At 38.9% G+C, this 22,136-nt stretch overlaps 1 protein-coding gene across 4 annotated transcripts; it reads right to left on the bottom strand.

Annotated features, from left to right (window-relative positions):
* Positions 1 to 16,210: 16,210 nt before the first annotated feature.
* LOC104216055 (squamosa promoter-binding-like protein 16) lies at positions 16,211 to 19,708 on the bottom strand. Of its 4 annotated transcripts, none has more exons than XM_009766012.2 (4): positions 19,043 to 19,708; positions 18,126 to 18,473; positions 17,207 to 17,343; positions 16,211 to 17,050 (listed from the first exon to the last, which is right to left on the bottom strand). In XM_009766012.2, the coding sequence occupies exons 2-4, from the start codon at positions 18,338 to 18,340 to the stop codon at positions 16,413 to 16,415; spliced, it is 990 nt and encodes a 329-aa protein (XP_009764314.1). In that variant the 5' UTR covers positions 18,341 to 18,473; positions 19,043 to 19,708; the 3' UTR covers positions 16,211 to 16,412. The 4 variants fall into 4 exon arrangements, with proteins under 4 accessions (XP_009764314.1, XP_009764317.1, XP_009764315.1 ...); XM_009766015.2 differs by having other exon boundaries at positions 18,126 to 18,476; positions 19,372 to 19,708; XM_009766013.2 differs by having other exon boundaries at positions 19,372 to 19,708.
* Between the last annotated feature and the right edge of the window lie 2,428 nt (positions 19,709 to 22,136).

Genomic DNA, 22,136 nt, shown 5'->3' with positions numbered 1-22,136 from the left:
CGACATCGTTTTTCAAGCATAAATGGTTACCATATTAAGTAAATGAGCTCCAATTTCTATATTCATTGAAGCATTAGATTCGTAACCATAGCAACTGGAATCATCAAATTTCTGCATCGTATGAGGAATTTATGGTCATTTTACTAAGAATTGAGTTGATAGATTTTTTTCATATTAATTACGAAATTTGCCACTGATTCGTATTTAAAAATCTGCACTATTTTTAAATATTAAAACCAACATATCTCGCTCACTATAAGGTCAAATGGAGTGATTCAAAAGCCTAACTTGACAAAAATTTCACAAAAAGTCCATTAGAAGCATCAAAAGCGAGTTTCGAGATAATTGGGCACGTGAAACAAGGTGGAACAGCTGGGCAAAAGTATTTAATATCGATGGTTTGTTCTTTTGGTCATATTTTGAGTTGGGGAGCTCGGATTTGGGCAATCTTTGAGGTGATTTTCACCATATGGATTGGGGCAAGTGTTCTCCACTCAGTTTTGATTATATTTCGGGAATCTATCTTCCTTTTTGGTAATTGGATTATGAATTTTAAAGAGAAAAGTTAGGGGTTTTGTCCAAAGGTTCATAATGTGAATTTTTGAGTTTTGAACATCAATTCTGAGTCAGATTTATGTGAAACTAGTATGGTTGGACTCATAATTAAATGATTGTCGGATTTTGTGAGTTTTATCGAATTTCGAGGTGCGGACCCGGGTTTGACCTTTTGGTTGAATATAGGATTTTCAATAAAGATTCGACCTTTATCAATTGGAATCGTTTTTTTAGGCATGATTTGATGTTATTGAGTTGATTTTGGATGATTCACGCCATTCGGAGGTCGGTAGGCGCGTGATGACATTTTTGGAGCATCATTTGGCTTGCTCAGTATTGGATTTAATTTGTTTGAGGTAAGTAACACTTTTAAACTTGGTGCTGAAGGTATAAAACCCCGAACTACATGTTATGTTTTTGGTGTTGAGGTGAGCACATGCTAGGTGATGGGTGTGTGAGCGTGAACCGTGTGAATTGTGACTCTGTTATTATTGTGGTATAGTGTAGTTACCTGATCTTATCTATGACCATGAAATCTCTATGTACTAGAGCTTTTGAGCTGTGATTCATGTTAGAAATCATGTCTAGGCTACATGTTTATTCTGTTGGGAGCCACCGAAGTCATTTCTACTGTTGAGTTATTTGCTTACATTGTAATTACATACTTGGTCATACGCATTCATTTGCATATCATATCTCAGTCTCTGTCACCATGTATTGTTACATCATATCATCATTTTTGGGCTGATTTTCATGACAATTTTAGCCCGAGAGACTGGAGAGATTGATGACTGATCGAGGCCGAGGGCATGATTGTGAGGATATTGATTTATGATGGGAGCGTACTGCACGCCGCAGCAGATGTTATTGATTCATGCCATGATTGGCTTATTATAGTGCTTGGGTTGAAGAGGCCCCTCCGGAGTCTGTACATACCCCCAATGAGCGCTGGCACTTATTGAGTGCGAGTGTCGAGTGATTGGGAGAATTGAGTGGCTGTGAGGATAGAGTAACTGCGAGGATTGAGTGACTGGGAGGACTAAGTGCATTGATGCATCGATAGTATGCATATGATTTTATCACTGCATTATATTACAGTTGGCATGCATACATTGACATGTAGGAATAGAGATGTGTTTTTCCTCATGCCATTTGAACATGAAACATTTACCTAGTGAAGTCTTTTGGGAAAAATTACACTTTTTCAAACTTATTCATATTTTTAGTGTTTATGATAAAAATTTAGGTTTTTACTGAGATACTTAAAAAGCATGCCTATTTTCCGAAACTGTGAAAGAGTTGAGCATTTTATCTCTGAGTTACTTCTTTTAGCATTATTATTATGTTATGAGTTGTTATTGGCTGATGGTGTTAGACTCCAAACTTTGTTCCAGCTCGTCACTACTTTCAACTTAAGGTTAGGTTTGTTACTTATTGAGTGCATGGGGTCGGTTGTACTCATACTATACTTCTGCACCTTGCGTGCAGATGTTGGATGTTGATGTTGATGTTGTTGTGTATGGCGGGAGATGGATCGGAAGATGTACCTACATTCATGGTAGCTCTACACTTATGAAATATCTGTTTATGTATATTTGGATAGATGGCATATTTATTTCATACTAGTTTTGTAAATTCTAAATCTTAGAAGCTCATGATTTGTATAAAAGTATTTTTATTATCATTCTTTTCTTCAAAAATCTCATTAATTTGGATAGTTGTTAATTGGCTTACCTAGCGGGTCGGGTTAGGTACCATCGCTACTAGTTGGATTTTCGGTCATGACAAGTTGGTATCAATCCCTAGGTTCATAGGTTCTGCAAGTCATGAGCAAGTTCTAGTAGAGTCTTGCGGATCGGTATGATGACATTCATACCTATCTTCGAGAGGCGACAGGGCATTTAGGATAAACTTCACATCTTTCTTTCTTTCTTTATCGTGTAGCATTGATTTAGCTTGAAGCGTAAATCTTTGAATTCTTACCACGCATTCGTATACGCATGTGAGCGCTCAGTATCAGTTGTACATCGACGACTTGTGATTATCATGGATAAAGTGTGAGATGTGATTTTGGCGTGCTGATGATGGGCCAATCTGGAGGACTTGAGGCCGGATTTTTACTGTAGCCTGAACAGAGGGATTTCGATTGTGTGAGCACGTGCTTTTGGATATATAAGTCCAGTAGTGTCCCTATTAGTGGAATTTACGGCTCGATGAGTGATTTGATGGCTATATAACGAGTATGATGTGACTGTGGGAAGTGTCCTGATCTTTTGAATGTGAAGAAAGGAGTTTGCTTGAGATGTAAAAAGGACTATTAGGTGCTTGATTTATGTCTTGATTTGATGTATAGTCTCGAGTTATGGGTGTGTTGAAGGACCTTTCATGTTGTTCAATTGCGGTGTGGAGTGAATTTTCATGTCTTGTTGTGAGTTCAGACTCAGGAAGATTAAGTAATTACATAGCAGTTGTAGCTGCGGAAGGGTATAAAGAAATGTCGGTTTGAGGCTGAGCAGGTGGGTTATAACATGTAAGGTAATCTACGGATATGTGATTTTTTTATGATATTGTGTGGAGGCTTTCTTTTTTACTAGTGGTTTATGTTTGTGCGATTTGAGTTTGGATCGGTTGTAGTAGTTGACCTGACCGTCACGAGGATGAATGCGAGATTTGCAGATGATTTGAGGTATTAGATAGGTTTGTGTTGCATGAGCTTATGAAGGGTTGGGTTGAACTTTGGTGCAGAATTATGGAAGTCATAGAGTATGGGTATTACGAGTCATCGAGCATTTTGTTCTATGGCTTTGAGCTAAGTGGAAGAGTCTGCTATCGCTGATTTGTTTATGTGGCTATGTGTTGTACTGTTTCCGTTTGAGGCATATTGATGAATCGGATATGGGTTGCAGAGATTAAGATTTAGGGTGACTCGAGTAAAGGAATTTCCGGTCACGGGTTATGTTACACTTTATGGGTATATGGGAATCGCGGGATGATTTAAGTTTGTTATTCATAACAGATGTAATGTGCACGAAGTAGGATTCACTCGGTTACCTAAGGTTTTGAGATTTGGCATTCATTGTTATGATGATTTGTGAGTTGCTATCGCACAGTGTTTGTGTAATTGTAGGATGCTTGTCTAGGTGTCAAGGTAGTGAATGACCTGAAAGGAGGTTTTATATAATGCATGATTCAGAGATTCAGTATTCTATTTCCGGTGGAGGAAAGGCAATCGAACTAGGAATGTTCAGATTTGGGTTGACGGAGTAATGAGGCTTGGTATTTTCGAGCATGGTAGAGTTCTCAATTGTGATGTGGTGTCATCTTCCTTGTTGAACGCATAAAGGTTCGCCAATGTTATGGCCTTCTTCAATTTTCCTTTGGGGCAGGGTATTGTGAAATGGTTCCTGAGATGCGGTTGTAAAAGATAAAAGAGTGTAGCAATTTAGGAATCGAATTGGTACTTCTAGTATTGATGGCTCGAGAAAGATGATCTTCTAAGAGGTTTAGAGTTGGTAGCGGCTCATTTGTTCGGGTGTTACGGAGATGAATTCGGATTTGGGGCAACAATTGGGCGACGAAGGACAGGAAGGACATGTGGGAGGTGTTTTACGGTGGTTGAATTTCTAAAATGTTAAGTGTGAAAAGTAGAAGTCGAGGAGTTAAAAGAGAGGGTTAAACCAAAGTGGGAGAGTGGCAGAGTAACATATGAGTTCTGTGGTAGGATGGTCACACGCCTTGAGGAAAGTCTGGAGCCATTTGGGAAATTCATGGTGGACAATGACTAGGTCCACGAATTTTTATTTGGGTGCAACATGACTTCGAGTTTGGAATGTGTTGTTGGACTTTTAGCTGATGCCAATAGGGAAGAAGGAACCTCGGTGGGTCTCAGGGTTATGTAATTGTAGCTTCAAGCTAAGTGGGAGAGCCCTACCGTCTATGATTGGACTGCGTGGTTGTCTACTTGTGCGGTTTCTAGTTATCGGGTACTGGTGGGTTATTACGAGTAAGGGGAAAAACATTAGTGGTAATTTGAGCAAAGGATTTGAGGAATATGGGCTATCTTTGGCCTTATCGGTTAATGTTCAGGTTTTGGGAAGATTCAGGATTTATGCTTCATGTAGAGGTGATTTACAAGAAAGGTGATTCAGCCGGGTGCTTTTTTGAGAGGGTGTTCATGTGTTAGCAAAGCCTTGGGGGTTTGATTATATTCGGGACCAAGACAGAGTGGGTGACTCTCAACAACGGTCCTAGTGGATTCAAAGGTTAGAGTGTGGTGCCTAAGGACTTCGAGTCCGTGGTATGGTTAAGTATCGAGCTTTTACAGCGGATTATGAAAGGGGCTTGGAGTGTTCTATGTTATCTTCGGTCTGCGGTATAGTATTGGAGGAATGGGAGAAAATAACTTCGGATTCATAGAAGAATTGTCAGAATAGGTGTACCAGTTGAAGACATGATTCTGCACACAATGAGGGTATAAAATGGTTCATGGGTTTTGAGACGACGTGGTCTCATGAAATCAGGCCACTCAGGATGAGTGCGGAATTGGGTTCGTGATGTTTTCAATGGGGCTATTATTATTCCTAAGTCAAGCCTAGAGTTACTTAGAAGAAGTCAAATCAGTTAGTAATGGTTGAATTGGCACGATGGTGGCAATGATTAGTTCCTTTAGCGTGATAAGTTATACATGTGCTTGGTGGCGGTATGTGCGATAAGGCCACCGTAATTGATTTTATGTGAAGGCATTCGAGTGTTATGGCCTCTTAGGATCCTGGAGGGGTTATGGTGGTTTAGATCACGACTTGAGGTTGTATTTTCTGCAGTTGTAGGAATCCAATTACGTGTTGCAATGGTTCTCTTGAAATGAGTTAAGTAAAATGTTTCTATATGGTGAAGTGTTTACCCTATTAGTGGTTCAGGAGTTATGATGGAATTCTTGTACTCTTGCGCATTGGCATGATTAAGTGCATCGAGTAACATGGGATTTGGAAGTTAAAGATCAAGGTTGGAGTTTGGTGTCGGCAAGAATGTCCAGCTCGGATGAGCAGGGGAAACGGATTCAGATGGTTAGAGTAAGAGCGTCACCTGAGATCGGTGTCCTATGTAAGAGGCTTTGAGTACTAATTTCGGATTTTTGATTCGCTTAACAGCATTAGTGCGGCCGGTGGTATGGATGTGCAGACTTGTTACCTGGTGCGAAAGGTCGTGGGAGCATGTCCCACGCGAAGATGATATAAGTGTGACATGTAGTCACTTTATTGATCGAAGATTGGAACGAAATATAGAGATTGTGGTACTATCGTTCATATGAGAATTTATGCCTGAAAGGCGCTCGGTTCATTTGGTTGTGGACTGTGGAAGTTTGTTCCAGATCGACAGTTGTCCTTGGGTGTCATGGGAAGAAGGGTTATTGTGAATCCTTGAAAGGTTACTAGCCTAGTACGGTACGATCAGAATCGGCTTGAGGTCTATGGATGAATCTAAATGTGAACGTGGGCTCTATATCAGGCCGGATATATTCACTCCAGCATAGCGCTCCTTATGGAGGAGTATTCGGACGTTGGATGTTAATTCGTCATCATCTATTTTGTGTAATATTATATTTTGCCGCGTGAGTTGTGAAACCGCTTGATAAATTTCATATATGTTGAGGTTCCACGTAGCGATGTGTTATGTGAGCCGGATGGCTCTCGAGATTCAGATCAAATATCGCACCTTAGTTGTGCTTGAGTTTGTAGCGTAGGGCGCTATCTGTCTCCTCGGCGATGGTATTATGCACTTAGCGTGCTTGTTGCTGATATTCGGATATTTTGTAGTAATGAGCATTGTAGCTTGGTGAGTATCTCCTTATTTAGATTTTATGTGTGGATCAGGTGGCACGCCGCCACGGGTATGTTGTTTGGATCGGGTTGCGCGCCGCAACAGTATGATGTTGAAAACAGTCCCCTATATCTATTTTTATGCGTTTTGTTTCCCATTTTCTGAAGAAAGTTCATAACACCTTTTCGGTTGTCTAATTAGTTATGTGGGTTAAGTAGTCCTTTTCGGAGTTTGTTTTCCTTATATATCATATTCAAGTTTGTAGCGTGTTGGAACATTGTGGCATCATATGAGACTTTTGGAAATGTCTGAGGTGGCTTATTGGTTGAGCAGCTTGTACTGAGTGAGAAAAGATTATGGGACCTGGGATCAGTGCGATCGGATTACATGAAGTAGATTAAAGAGCAAATATAGTTATTTGGTTCATACTGAGTCAATGGATCTTGTCAAGAGACTGAACTCAATGAATTATTGACTCAACATTTGGTCATGAATTTCTACATATCTCTTCCATCGTGGCGGTATTGCTAGAGTTGAATCAAGACTTATATATGTCATGATATGCGTTGGGAGCATCAAATTCGTAAAATTTCGGCTATTGTTATTAGAGGTTGTTATTATGGTCATGTAAGTTATGCAGTGCATAGTGTGGATTCAACAAGTATGCAATCATGTATTAGTGCATCGCACAGAGATTGATACGGTGTTCGTATGATGGAAGCGGGTCTGGCAGAGAATTCCGGATGTTGGAATTGGCTCTAAAGCCCATTTGGCTGAGTAAAAGAGAATATCATCATATTACCTTGAGCTAATGTGCTCAACTGAGTTGTGATAGCATGGGGTAGGTGCATGAGGTGTTAAAAAGTGATTTCAGACAACTCCAGAGCAGTCCTTACGCGTTCAAGGTCGAACGTATGTTTACGTGGGAGAGAATGTAACGACCTGACCGGCCATTTTCAGATCGAGAAAATCGTTAGGCGTTTTGAGGCCATGAGCAGCTACACTTTAGGTATTACGAGTTGTTCCCGTAGTCAGAATTGAAATTTGGGAAGTTCAGAGTTGATTTGGAAAGAGAATTCTCATTTCGGAAGCTTTAAGTTAGAAGATTCTGACTAAGGTTGGATTTTGAGTAAATGACCTCGGAATCGGGATTGAAGGTTCCAACTGGTTTGTATGATGATTTTGGACTTGGGTATATGTCCGGATCGGGTTTTGGATGATACGGGAGCATTTCGGCATCCATTGTGGAAGTTAGCATTTTGGAAAAATTTCATAAATTTGGGTTGAAGGGCATTTCAATGTTATCGATGTCCGTTTGAGATTCAGATTCTGGGATAGCTCCGTATGGTAATTCTGGTATTGGGAGCACGTCCGGAATTGGAGTCAAAGGTTTGTAGGTCATTTTGGGGTCATTTGGCGAAAGTTAGAAATTTGAAGGTTTTTGAGGAGTTTGACTGGAAGTGGGCTTTTTGATATCGGGGTCGGCTTCCGATTTCGGAAGTTTGAGTAGGTCTGTAATGTCAAATGTGAATTGTGTGCAAAATTTGAGTTTAATCGGACGTGATTTGATAGATTTTGACATCGAATGTGGAAGTTGGAAGTTCTAGAGTTCATTAAGCTTGAATTTGGGTGTGATTCATGATTTTGATGTTTTTTTATGTGATTTAAGGCCTCGAGAAGGTCCTTGTAATGTTATGGGACTGGTTTGTGTTATTGGACAGGGTCCCAGGGGCCTTAGGTGTGTTCGGAGGTGTTTGAGTTGTATCGCGCTATTATTTGATGTTTCGGCATCGTTTCTTTGGGAATAAAGGGCACTATATTGAGAAAACGACCTTTGATTTGTAATTGGATTGAACCATTAGATATGTATCGTAATTACGGAGCCATAGCAACAAGAATCGTCGAATTTCGATGTCGTAACATAATTGCTGGTTTTCTGGTGCGAAGATTTGTTCTTCGCGAACGCGAGAGAGGTTCCACGAACGCTAAGAAGGATTTATGGGTTGACCGTTCAACGCGAAAAATTGCTCTTCGCGAATGCGAAGCTCTCCCGCGAAGGCGATGAAGAAAAATCACTAGTGTTTTAAACCGAGAGTTTTAGTATTTTGGGCATATCTTGAGTTCAGGAGGTAAATATCTAACCTTTATTTTGTTGTTTCTCCATTATTATTTCTGTTTGTTTCTATTTTTTATCCGTGTTTGGATTGTAGAAATTGGGATTTTGAGCCCTAAAGTTAAAAAATAGTAAATCATTGATTTGAGGGTCGATTCATTGACGAAATTGGATGAATTTCTGGATATAGACCATATGAGTTATGGGTAATATTTATTTTCAATAATTTTTAGAATACGGGCATATGAGCCCGAGGGTTGACTTTATTGACTTTTCGAACGAAGTTGGGAGTTGTTACAAATTGATTTATTATGAGTATTAGAGTATATTTTTATTGTTTGCACATTTCTTAACTAGTTTTGGAGTGACAGACACCGGTTTGATGTGTTAGAGCGATGTTGGAGCCGGTTATGGAACATCGGAGCGAGGTAAGTCTCCTTGCTAACCTTGTAAGAGAGAATTTACCCCATATGTGAAATGATTCGATTTGTACTTCTATTTGTGGGGGCTACGTATGCATGAGGTGACGAGAGTCCGTACATAGCTACTATTCATATTTATGTCCGGGTAGTTTTAGGTTTACACCATGCTTTGTGGACACCGTTACTTGATTATATTTGTTAATTGTATCAAATGGAACTAAGTTGAGGATTTTTAAGGATTTAAAAGTTTCAAGTTGAATAGTCTTAATTTTGAAAAGAATCAAGAAAAGGGTTATGATTTAATGATAAATTTATATTTGACCGCGTCGCAAGTATGATCCGCAAGCGGGGAAACTCCTTAAATTTATATTTGACCGCGTCTCATGTATGATCTGCGAGCGGGGTAATTCCTTAAATTTATATTTGACTGCATCGCATGTATGATTCGCGAGCGGGGTAAATAGATGCATCTACGGTTCGCAATGTTTGACCCTCGGTAATGCACAGTTTAAATATTATGTTGGATCGGGTCGTATGACCTCGACATGATTTGCGCATGACTTAATTGACTGCTTTGGAATTTTTGATAATTGATATGGCCTCATTGGCCGGAGATATAAATTTTTAAAAGATGAAAATAAATTTGGAAATCTCCTATTAACAAAAGAATCGTTTACCTGCTTCATGTTATTGAGTTTACAGTCACCTTAAAGAAATTCATAATTTATCATATTATCGGTATATTATTGTTGGACATAGTAAGTGTCGGAGTCGATCTTTCGTCACTGCTTCTTCAAGATTAGACTAAATACTTACTGGGTACGCATTGTTTCCGTACTCATACTACACTTATTGTACATTTTGTTATATAGGAACATATATGTCTAGTGGCCTTGTGTGCACTGCGACGTGGTTGATATGGGGACTTAGGTACATGTATGTCTAGTGACCTTGTGGGCGCAACGACATGGTTGATATGGGGACTTAGGTGAGCTGCATCTTATGAGACGATCCGCAACCAGTAGAGTCTCCTTCAGAGTACTTGTATTTTTCTTTTATGTCCAAATTTATATTCTTTACAGTTATTGTATTTTTTAAATTCATAGTAAATTCTCATGCACTTGTGACACCGGGTTCTGGGATGATTATAGGATATTCAGTATTGAAATTGGAAAACATTATTATTATTCTGTAAAGTTAATCTTTTACTAGTTAAGTTGAAGGAAATTTATGATCTCAAACAAATAAAAATAAGAGTTTAATTAACTATTTAGTGTTGGCTTGCCTGACAGTGGTGTCGGTGCCATCACGATCTTTAATGAATTTTGGGTCGTGACAAAAACTCAACGGGATTGTTAGCTAACCCATAGCTCTGGAATATTCACTCACATTGAATTCGTCTTTAAGTTTGTTGTTGTTTTTTTTAATCTCTTAATTTGTTACTCTAGATTAATTTTAGTTAAATATTCATATGTTAGGGTTTGCTTGAATAAATTAATTGTTTAGTTTAAAATAGTCGATAGTTAATCACAAGTCCCTATGGGTATGATATATGGACTTAAAATCCTATATTACTTATCGACCACGTATACTTGCATGTGCGTTTGGGAGAAACAGGCCTGCACCGAAGAGAAGACTAGAGTTCTCAAAAGACTGAGTGAAAGAAGCCATAATAGTAAGAAGATGGTGGAGCTTTTTGAAGAAATTTGAAAGAGATGAAAGCAAAAGAAGGTTAAGTGCAGAGAAGATAATGGACTTATGAAAATTTTGGAAGTGAAAAAGGTAAAATGATGAGTATAAGTAAAGATGCAGACAACAAAAATTGTGGTCATGATTACCTCGAGAACCGGCAAAAATATTGTTGAATCATGGGGCAACACGTGTACGGGGTGTTAAATGCGAGAAAACATGTGTCTTATCAAGCGTCAGAGACTGTTTAGAAGGTTTTCAGAAGATTTCCCGCCAAAAAAAAAGATATTCACCAACTTCCCGATGGCACAAAGATATGCCATCAGCAAGTAGAGAGACTATCTATATAGGGTAAAACTATTTTACATTAAATGATCGAATGACAACATGACACATAGAACAGAAGATAGGTAGAAAGTAAATTACGTAGTAACCAGTACCGGGAACAACAACTGTGATTGACATTGGACAGACCCCGAAGGGAATATGATCAAACATGATCAGATCATATGCTTACCATCGGATAGCATTCAATAAAGAATATTCCCTAATATTAAATAGACAGTAGTTGCAGAGAATTTTGGCATTCGTGGTCTATTGTTACATATGCATCAATGGCCCCCTTATTGTCATTTAAGATGGGCTTGATTCTAGGATCTTATTCCCTATGTATAGCTATAAATAATAGTTTCAACAACCATTGTAAGGACACGAAATTACTAGCAAAACTTATGTCATATTCTATTCTCAAGCTAAATAAGATAACTTTACTTGCTCTTGCATATTGTTCTTATTTCTGTCCTCGGAAGCATCGCTCTGTGATGACCCAAAAGGTCATTTCTTGTTTTAAAAGTAAATTGTGCATTATGAGGCCTTAAAAACCTCTTTCGGCATCACCTCGATTTACATGCGCAGTCTGGCGCGTAGCCGGAAAGCCATTATGTGAAAATCTGTGAAAAATAATAAATTTTGACTTTAAAATAGATTTAAGTTGACTTCGGTCAATATTTTGGGTAAACGGACCCGGACCCGTGATTTGACGGTCCCGGAGGGTCCGTAGGAAAATATGGGACTTGGACGAATACCCGGAATCGAATTCCGAGGTCCCAAGCCCGAGAAATGAATTTTTGAAGAAAATTATTTTCTGGAATATTTATGATCTTTTGAAAGTGAAATGTGTTTAAAGTTTGATGGTATCGGGCCCGTATTTTGGTTTCGGAGTACGGTACATATCTTATATATGATTTGAGTCGAACCTGTGAAATTTGGTAAGAAATGGACTTGAAATGACGTGAATCGGACCGTATCTGAGAAAATTGGAAAATTTGAAGTTCTTAAGAAATTTCATGATTTTGATGCTAAATTCGTAGTTATTGATATTCTTTTAGTGATTTGAATGCACGAGCGAGTTCGTATGATGTTTTTAGGTTGGTGTGCATGTTTGGTTTGGAACTCCGAGGGCTCGGGTGAGTATTGGATAGGCCACGGGATGGTTTTTTGGAGTTGGAAAATTGCAGGTTTCAGTTGTTCTATTGCAGACCTGCAGGCTTCACATGCGAGGGCTGAGTCGCAAATGCGAAACAGCCCACGCCAGCCCTTCCTCGGAAATGCGATTTCGCAAATGTGATAGCTCCCCATATGGGCCTGTCTTCGCAAATGCGACCGGATGTTTGCAAATCCGACTTCACAAATGCGAGCTTATCAGAGTCTGGGTTCGCAATTGCGATACCTGCAACCTGTAAATTCATAATTTAGACGCATTTCAACTATTTTTCACACTCTTTCAAAACCAAAACACTCTAGGGCGAATTTTCAAAGATAACTTCTTCCCCAAATCGATTGTAAGTGATTTCTAACTAGTTTTCTTCAATCTTTAACATCTTTTCACATGATTTCAACTCCAGATCAATAATTTTCATGGGGGAAGTTGGGTGTTTTGGGTAGAACCTAGGTTTTTCAAAAATTGGGGATTTAGACATCGATTGGAGGTCCGATTTCAAAATAAATTATATATTTGAGTTCGTGGGGGAATGGGTAATCGAGTTTTGGTTCGAACCTCGGGTTTTGACCATGTGGGCCCGGGGGCAATTTTTGACTTTTTGAGTAAAACTTTAGAAAACTCATTTTCATGCATTATAATTGATTCATTTAGAATTTATTGATATAATTAAGTAACTTATGGCTAGATACGAGCGAATTGGTGGTGGAATCAAGACGTAAAGTGATAGTAGAGACTTTAATTGTGTTCATGGCATCGAGGTAAGTGTTTAGTCTAACCTTAGCTTGAGGGATTAGGAGTCGAGTCTTATTTTCTATGGGGTATTTGTTGAGTACGACGTATAGGCATGGTGACGAGTATCTATACGTTGGTGTCAAGCATTCCCCTGGGTCTTATATTGTGATTATTATGACTTCGTTGTATTATTCATGCCTTGGTGATGATTTCTATTATTGGGCAAAGTTCGTGGAAGTAATTATGACATTTGAACAATGAGGAGCGTTGGCTCAAGTTGTATAATGAAATGTGAAAGTATAAGTGGTAATTGAACCTTTTAGAGCATTGGCTCAAGTTGTGAAATGAGTTGTGAAGTAAAAGTGAAAAAGATAATAGAATCATTATGTTATCTCCCTAGCCGGGATGTTGATGCTTCTTATGATGTTGTTCCCTTACCGGGACTTGATTGTTGAACTATTGTTCCCTTGCTGAGATTCTTATTGTAATTTCATCTATTCCATTGCCCTATTGTTTGTGATTGTTGTTTAGGTGAGGAAGAGTGTTAAAGCACGAAGGGTGATGCCGTGTATTGTTTTGGTGAGAGAGTGTTAAAGCACGAAGGGTGATGCTGTGTATGATTTGTGAGGAAAGAGTGTAAAGCACGAAGGGTGATGCCGTGCCGCACGATGTATAATTCCGTGCCGATTATATTCATTATATGGTGAGGACGAGAGTAAAAGCATGAAGGGTGATGTCGTGCACATTTTTATTACTTGATTGCTTTGGTGAGGACGAGAGTAAAAGCACGAAGGGTGATGTCGTGCACTTTTTGATTCCTGATTCTTTTTTGATATCTGAGATATGTTATTTCTTTTAATTACCCGTTGTCTTTCTATAGTTCCCCGCAGCATGTTACCCCTCCCATACTTGACTGTATATTATTGTTCTTCTCTTTCTCTATATATAGTTAAATTGCACAGGTTTATTTGGTAGTCTGGTCCTAGCCTCGTCATTAATTCGCCGAGGTTAGGCTAGACACTTACCAGCACATGGGGCCGGTTGTGCTGATACTACACTCTACACTATTTGCAGATCCCGGAGCAGCAACTTTTGGACCGTAGATTGGGTGGCTGCCTTCAGTCCACGCAGAGATCCAAGGTAGTCCTGCAGGCATCCGCAGGCCCTGGCGTCTCCCTCTATCCCTTTACTCCTGTTTCATTTACTTAGATCAGAAACAATGTATCTTTTATCTTTCAGACTTTGTATGTAGTATTCTTAGATCGTCTGTGAAACTATGACACCAGTTCTGGGTGGTCGAGGCTCCAAAAGTTGTATTAGATACATATTTCAGATAGTTTACTGTATTTCTTCCGCTTATTGTAATTTCCGCTGTCTACACGTTATTGCTTTATAATTGTTAGAGAATATAAAATGGGTAAAAAGGTAATTTGTTCAAACAGTCGACTTGCCTAGCTCACACTAGTAGGCGCCATCACGACTCCCGAGGGTGGAAAATCCGGGTCGTGACACGCTCCCGGAGCCAGCCTGCCATTTCTTTTGATTTTAATGCTAATACTTATTTTTTATCTAGTCTATTTATCATTTTTAGATCAAATCAGTTCGTTTATCAGTAAACTACGTAACAAATTCAACTGTATCATTTTACGAGTAAATAGTTATATTTGCAATTTTGAGGTAATACAGTAGTTTAGAACAAGACTCGCCCTGCAATTGGCTAAATGTCATTCATTATCTTCTTCGGTATTTTCTTTTTTGTTTGTACAACTTACCATGGTAAGAGGTATTGTTGCAGTCAAATGCACACGCAAGTATACGCGATCGTCAAGTAATAAAGTGACTAAAAGTCAGATGTCGAACCCACGAGGACTTGTGATTAACTATTAACTAAATTAGACTATCCTAATTATTAAAATTAGAATTAAACCTAGAAATGTTTGATTCTAAACTACATAAATAAAGAAATACAAATAATGAACTTTAAACAGAGAAAGAACAGATTTTTATGATATCAATGTAATGAAAACGATCTAGGGTTATTGGCTATCTAACAATCCTATTGTATTCTTCAATCGAATTGACCAACTGATTATCCAGCTTATTGGTTGACAGGGTTAATGTTACTCATAAGAATCTATCGAGTTCTTACTCGCCTATTCAAGCCAACCTAACGCATATATGTCTATAGAGTTAGCATCAACAAGAATGCATTTATAATTCCTGTAAATCAACCAAGCAAGGCAATTAGGTATATGTCTATCCTAACCGCGAGCCCGTTCCTCGATGCCCAGGTTCAAGAACTTGCTTTACTCAATCCTATATGCAATCTAGAATTCCCACTTTCGAGTTCAATTCTAGATTCGTAGATAGTATTTAATTGATGATCAAGCAATTAAATAATTAAGAGCAGGATTGAATAAATAAACTAATATGATAAATCAAGAAGGCAAAATCAATGTCCGAATAACAATAGTCATGAAAGAACCACAACCCTAGAACGTGAAGTTTAAGTTCCGCATTGACATGGTAGCAAAACAACAAATCATACAAAGAAACATAATAAATACTAAGTTTGGTGGAAGAAAAGATGAAACCCGACCTCCATGGCGGCTCCTTGCTCTCCCTAGGTTAAATTTCTGTCCAAAAGTGTGTTAGATGACCTAAAAGGGGCGTTTTGGCCTATATATTGCATACAAAAATCGTGGGCCAAAGTTTTCCTTTTCCTAATCCGACTCAGTTTCAGGGATTGATGCTAGGTAGATGCTCAGCTTCCACTTCTTCAGCTTCACATGCTAGGATGAATGCTTTCCTCCATCTCTGATGTGCCCAGGTGCGGATGCTAAGGCGGAAGCTATGGCCCGACTTCACTGCTAAGGGTGCATCAACTAGCCTTCTTTCCAAAGTTGGATGCGACGCATCTACCCTCTTCTCCTCTAGTTGGAGCATCTCTTCTTCATATTTTTGCATTCCAAACATCCTAAATCATCACACATAACTTAATTAGTCATAAAACTAATAATTAATACATATTGGGCATTTTTAACACCAAATAGCACCAAAAAGCAGTTAAAACATGGGTAAAGTAACATCAAAACATATAGAAATATGCCCAACATCAGGTACTTATCACAAAAAGGAAGAAAAAAAAATTATACGCTAACAATATGAGTTTTATATGCCACTTAAAAACTAATTATACGTAACCATCTGTTACTAACATGTGATATCAATATTAGAATCCCTAAAGTTCAAATTTTGGCTCCACTTCTAGTGTCAGAAAGTTTATGGAATAGGATGCAAAATTCCGCATCAAAATTGAGAGAATAAAAGTATACGACAAGCGAGAAACATAACGAAGGGAATATAAAATGGTCAGGGGAATATAAAATGGTCAACTCATATTTCACACAAAAGTCAACCTTTGTCACAAATAACTTCATGATAGGATCTTACTGACATTCGACCCTTTTAGAGAAGAAATTATGTCGCTAATTAGAAGCTAAACATTCTTAATGGGAATAACATTTGCTTGGAAGGAATTTTCTTGATGTTAACAGAGACCAAATTTAGATATCCTGAGTATTTAGTCCCACATAAAGGCTAGTGTTTGCTGACAGCCACCACTTGTAGATGATCCATCTGCTCCATTTTGTAACATATCATGGAAATGCAGAGAGCTGTTGTTGCTAACATGTGAATCTGCAGCAGAATCTTGAGGTTGGCTATTGAAATCTTGAGCAAAAGGGTACTGGCTTAGACCACCATAGTGCAGGCTATGAACGACAGATTGTGACTGGGGCCGGGGGATAGTGGCAGGCTGCTGCACCATGTGACTAAAACCAATCTCCCTAGTTACAGCGGGTGCTGATGACAGAAGAGAGAGAGCACGATCAGAGTCCACAATTTCGTTCAATCCACTGGAGAAGATCTTTTGTCCGCTGCTAGGAACTGCTGCTGCTACTGCAGAATTGGGATGATCAACAAGTGGCTGGCAGATTGAAGCTTCAGGGAGACTACGGTCACTGCCTTGCATGAACTGGAATTGATTTCCTCCTTTGTAGCTACGAGCTGAAGAATCAGGGAACGAGTTTTGATTGTCCATGCAATTTATATGCGATTGGTTGTTGTATAATACCATTTCGCTGTCCGTTTTGACTACGCCAGCCCATGCAGCTGCACTTGGAAAAATTTGTTGACTGCTAAATGACAGAAGTTTCGTCCCTACAAATAAATCAGTTGAGTTTTCTTTGAATCAACATAAAAAACTAAGGGTATGTAAAAATAATGGTAGCCAATTTCTAAGAATAAGGTGGGAAAAAGCACTCATGTTTCCTTTTATTTAGAAAAGCATTCTGATTATTAAGGAATGACCCTAACCTTGCTGGCCAGTAAAAAGTAATCCAGAAGTTTTGGCCATAGAATCTGGCTGAGGTTTCCTTCGACGCCTGTTATGTCCATCCAAACGTTTCCGACAGCTTCTCTTTCCATCATCAAATTCTACCAAGGAATGAAACCTACAAAAGGAACCATCAGATCGAGATAAACACTGCAACATAAATCAATTCCAATCATAAATGTTATCAGGGATGGGACAATTGTATAGAGAACCTTATAGTCAGAGCTTCAACTTTCTAAGTTACTATCTGAATCTGAAAAACAAACAAGCAGAGAATCAACTTGGACAGGACTCAAGAGCAACTTATATTCTATATTGGCTGATAAAGCAGATTATTTCTTGTAAGTAATCATCACATCATAAAGGGTAAAAATCTCCGACTTGTCAAACACCGGTAATCCTCTTACATGCCAGAACTTGTTAAGCTGATCCTGAGTCTCTTTTAACAGGGTTAATCCTAATTTTAGCTCACTATCTTGAATACCTTCTAATCCAGTCTAGACACCTCTTGAGTTACCATCTTCCTAACTATGTGGCGTACTAAGGGTCAAGAACACAATTCTAACAGTGGAAAAAAGAACATTATCATTCTATCAAGACACAAATAAACAGACTTAATTCTTCTAATTTATGTGTCGTCCAGGGATTGAACATTTTCAGCCCTAATGCATTCAAACCTGGGCTTGTTATTAATAGTGATTCCTTGGTTGAATGCATTAAACTTGTGAGTTGTTTGTTGTTGTTATGTGACCAGAAGGTGTTCAAGCCGTGGAAACAGCTTCTTGCAGAAATGCATGGTAAGGCTACGTGCAATAAACTCTTATGGTCCGGCCCTTTCCCGGACCCTGCCCATAGCGGCACCCCTTTTAAACTTGTGAGTTGTTCAAATAAAGGCATTACCTGCTGCATTGCTGACAGAAGCGTTGGTCTCGACCCCCAATGGTGACTTTGGCAGTCTTTGAATGGACCTCACAAACTTTATGGCGGCGGTGATACTCTCTGCATTGGCTAAGGTCTGCATTACATCCATCAACCAAGCAATGAGCTACTTGAGCAATATTGCCAGGTGCTTTTGCCCTCTTAGACGAGGATGAGGATGAGGATGATGATTCCATCGATCACACACTTGAAATTAACTTTAATCAAAATTGCCTTCCACTAACCACACTCTAATTGCAAAGTTACAAAGTGTCTTTATCTTGTCCCTAACGCCAAGAATCAAAACCTCATTTTCATGCTCATCCCCACCTACTTCAACATCACCCAACATTAATACTATAATCCAATTTATTTTCATACATATACAGCGAACTAATATAAAAAGGAGTAATATATATCTAGTCAAGTAACTCCAGGAAGTTGAGAAAGCTAAATCTTTTTCTTAGCACTGATGAAACAAAAGAAGAATCCACAGCAAAAAGGAACTTAGCTTGTAGATAAAATTCTCAACCACAATACGTGTCAAAATAGGGACTACGAGAATCTTGAAAAGCTATTTCAGCTGTAAATTAAGCACACCCTTAACCAATAATATATGATCAAAAAACTTTTACTTTTTATAGTAAATAATAATTTAAGCACTGTCGGCTGGAGTCTAATGATTGAATTTAAAGTAGCTTATCTGCTGGACTGGACTGGACCAACCAAAATCTGAAAAGGGAAAAGAATTTTGCCAAATAAAATGAAAAGTAAAATCCAATAATTCACTAGGCTAAAAGAGAACGATAGCAAAATGATTTATCTAAAATATTTCCACTTAATTAGAGTTCCCAAGTTCAAATCTAAAAACGATTTTAAAGGGGGAAAAGATACTTAACTGTAAGTTTCAAAATATGCAAAGTCTGATACTGAAGAGGAGAACCGCAGTAGGAAGACAAAGATTAAAGATGACAGTTTCTTTGTCTTTTGGTGTGAAATTAAAGTTTGATTGCTACTACAAGTAGGAAGCAGAAAATGTAGTCGTATCAAGATATGAAAAAACTCCAAGAAAGAAAAAGAAAACGAGTGTGATGGTTTTGGGGAGGGATATGTAGTTAAAAATGAAACCAAGATAAAGACATCAAATTTGGAGCAAGAATCAATCCATTATTTCTAATTGAGCATAGCAGTGAAGGAGAGATAAAGATGTAAAAAGTAGAAGACTGACTTGGTCTTTACAGCCATTCATTCACTGACAAACAAGACTCCATTATAGACCAGTAAAGTGGCAACTGTCAAAAAGATATGTATGTAAAAATAGTGTCTTGTGACTTGTTATTACTGAGAAAGAAAGCAAAGTCTGGGGAGTGGGGTTTGATTTCTAGGGCTTTAAAAAGGGGACTTACTACTATAGTATAAGCCCTATACTATAGGGTAATGGATAAACATTTATTTATTTTTTGATCTTTAGAAGAATGAATTACTGGTATTAAAGGAGTAGGTAAAGAAGGAATTGTTCAAAAAGAAATATTGCATCGTCTCTCTCTCCTACCTTTATAGGGTAATAGCCAATAGGCATAGCCTTACCTTACCATAAGTGTTTCAAGAAATGCTTATAAATAATTAAACAAGTCAAAGTTGAAACAAAGACCCATAAACGAGTGGCAAAGAAAGGGCAAGGGGTGCTTGTAGCTTTCAACTTTTCATTATTGTCTGTGCTTTGTGCGTGTGATAATTGAGAATGAGAGATAGAACAGCGAAAAACAAAGAAAAGTAATACTGGGTCGAAATTTGATCAAGGGAATTTTGCTCAAAGGCAAATTACTAAGAGCCGATTAGACCTACGTCGTACTGGAGATAGAAGGAACCCTTTGGTGAGCCGAGTAATCCTGGTTGAGGTCGGAGACTCAGGTCGGCCATATCGACTAGTTTCATAGCAAGATATTTTAGGGGAATATTCTATTGAATATTCTCTACACTTGTATTTCGTGTTAGGTAAGGGATAGGTTTCATATAAAGGAAAAGGCAGAAACAAGAAAGAGGCAAGTAATATTTTATATGATAAGATCTCTCATGAAAAGTTGACTCTCAAGAAAAATTACAAATATTGTCTTTTTGCAAAGATTCGATTGGTTGTTCATCTCACACTTTCTCTCATCAGATCCGAGAAAGTTCCCTATATTCCCATGTTTGTTTGTCTTACATCATTGTCAGAAAGAAGAATCATCTACCTCATTCAATATTTGGGTGAATCATTCTCTCTATTTATATTTATTGTCATTTAATATATTTATTGTTTATCATTCTTCCCCCACACACTTATAACAGTGCCATTTAATACTCATTGCATTAAATTGGTTTAAATACGATTCTACCTTATTTGTATAAACCGATTTCAGATCTAGGATTTATTATGTGTAACTAGGATTTACTCATTATTTTCTTATTTAATTGGTTTAACAAAAAGGTTTGACATTTTTGGTTAAATAATTTGGCGCCGCCTGTGGGGATTTTCTAGTTAAAATTTTAGTCTCTTCTAGATAAAAAAAACTTTGCAAAAACCCTATACTTCCTTGTGTGCATAAATCTAACATGGCAGGTAACGGAGAGGAAAAGAGGAAGGCGATAGCCGACCTTACCACCAACCTCCTCCGCATCATCAATGAAATGGATGAAATGGAGGGCGAAGATATAACACCAAATACCTTTCCTAGGCGAAACTGCTCGCCCTCACCTCACGGTAGCAGCACGACCTCGCACAGTAAAGGGGACTCTACATCCACAACAGAAGAGGCACCACCGGCAGTGAAAAAGCTACTCGAGGCGTGGTTGACAAACACGCTAACTGGATTCCTCGACAAGCTCGCTCAAAGGCCGAGCAGAGAAGAGGCAAGGGTCGGCATTGCACCGGCAACTGACGAGCAGCCCCCCCCCCCCATAACAGGTATTACTCACAATGCTAATGATACAGGTAATGACACCCTCGCAGCCATTTTGAAGAAAATGTAGGAAATGGAGAACGAGAACAAAATGTTCCGGAATCAAATGAAAGAGCACCAAGAAAGGGTAGACAAAATACCGGGTGCCCCAAAGTTCTATAAAAAAGGGACGCCGGTCGGTTTGTTGAGCAGCCATAGAGCGATGAAGCTGCACCGCATGCCATACCTAATACTTTCAAAATATCATCATACCTGAAAATATACGACGGCACAACGGACCCTGAAGATCCTGTGACTTATTATGTCACCGCAGTGAAAGGCAATGATCTCGCCAAAGAGCAAGTATCCTCCATCTTACTGAAGAATTTCACCGAAACCCTCACCGGGGGTGCATTGACTTGGTATTCACAGCTACCCGCATGTTCGATCAAAACATTCGAGGAAATGGATATAAGTTCGTAACAACCCATGCCGGAGTAAAGAAGGCGGAAGCGAGAGTAAATGAAATATTTGCCATAAAATAGTCACCTGGAGAAGGACTCAGGGACTCCCTTGCTCGATTTAACTGAGTAAGGATGACCTTACCAAACATATCGGAAGGAATGGTCGTGGTAGCCTTTCATAACGGGCTAAACAGAAGCGGTTCGAGGGCACCGAGGAATCTGCTGAGCCACCTCATGAAATATCACCCAAACACTTGGGACAAGATACACAATGCTTATTGTGCCAAGGTTCGAGCTGACGAAGATGATCTAAATGGGCCAATTCAACGATTAACTTCGGTACAAGCCGAATCCAAGAAGGACTGGAGATACAATAACAAGAGAGATCTATTAGGACCCTTACCTAACCGGGAAAGATATCAGCCTTACAGCCGAGGCACCCTCATGCCGCCTCCCCGACACGACGAAGGCCCTTTTAGGCCAAGAACGGAACTCAATGGAATGAGAGAGGTATGCCTCCTTATTATCTACTCACAGTTTCTGTGTTTCCCCCTCAGAAATAGTTTACGCACTGGAGAAGCTCGGCGCAAAAGTAAAGTGGCCACAGAAGA

This window comes from Nicotiana sylvestris, chromosome 12 (genome assembly GCF_000393655.2).
Source record: "Nicotiana sylvestris chromosome 12, ASM39365v2, whole genome shotgun sequence".
NCBI classification, from domain to species: domain Eukaryota; kingdom Viridiplantae; phylum Streptophyta; class Magnoliopsida; order Solanales; family Solanaceae; genus Nicotiana; species Nicotiana sylvestris.
This window is presented reverse-complemented; position numbering and strand designations above follow the sequence as displayed.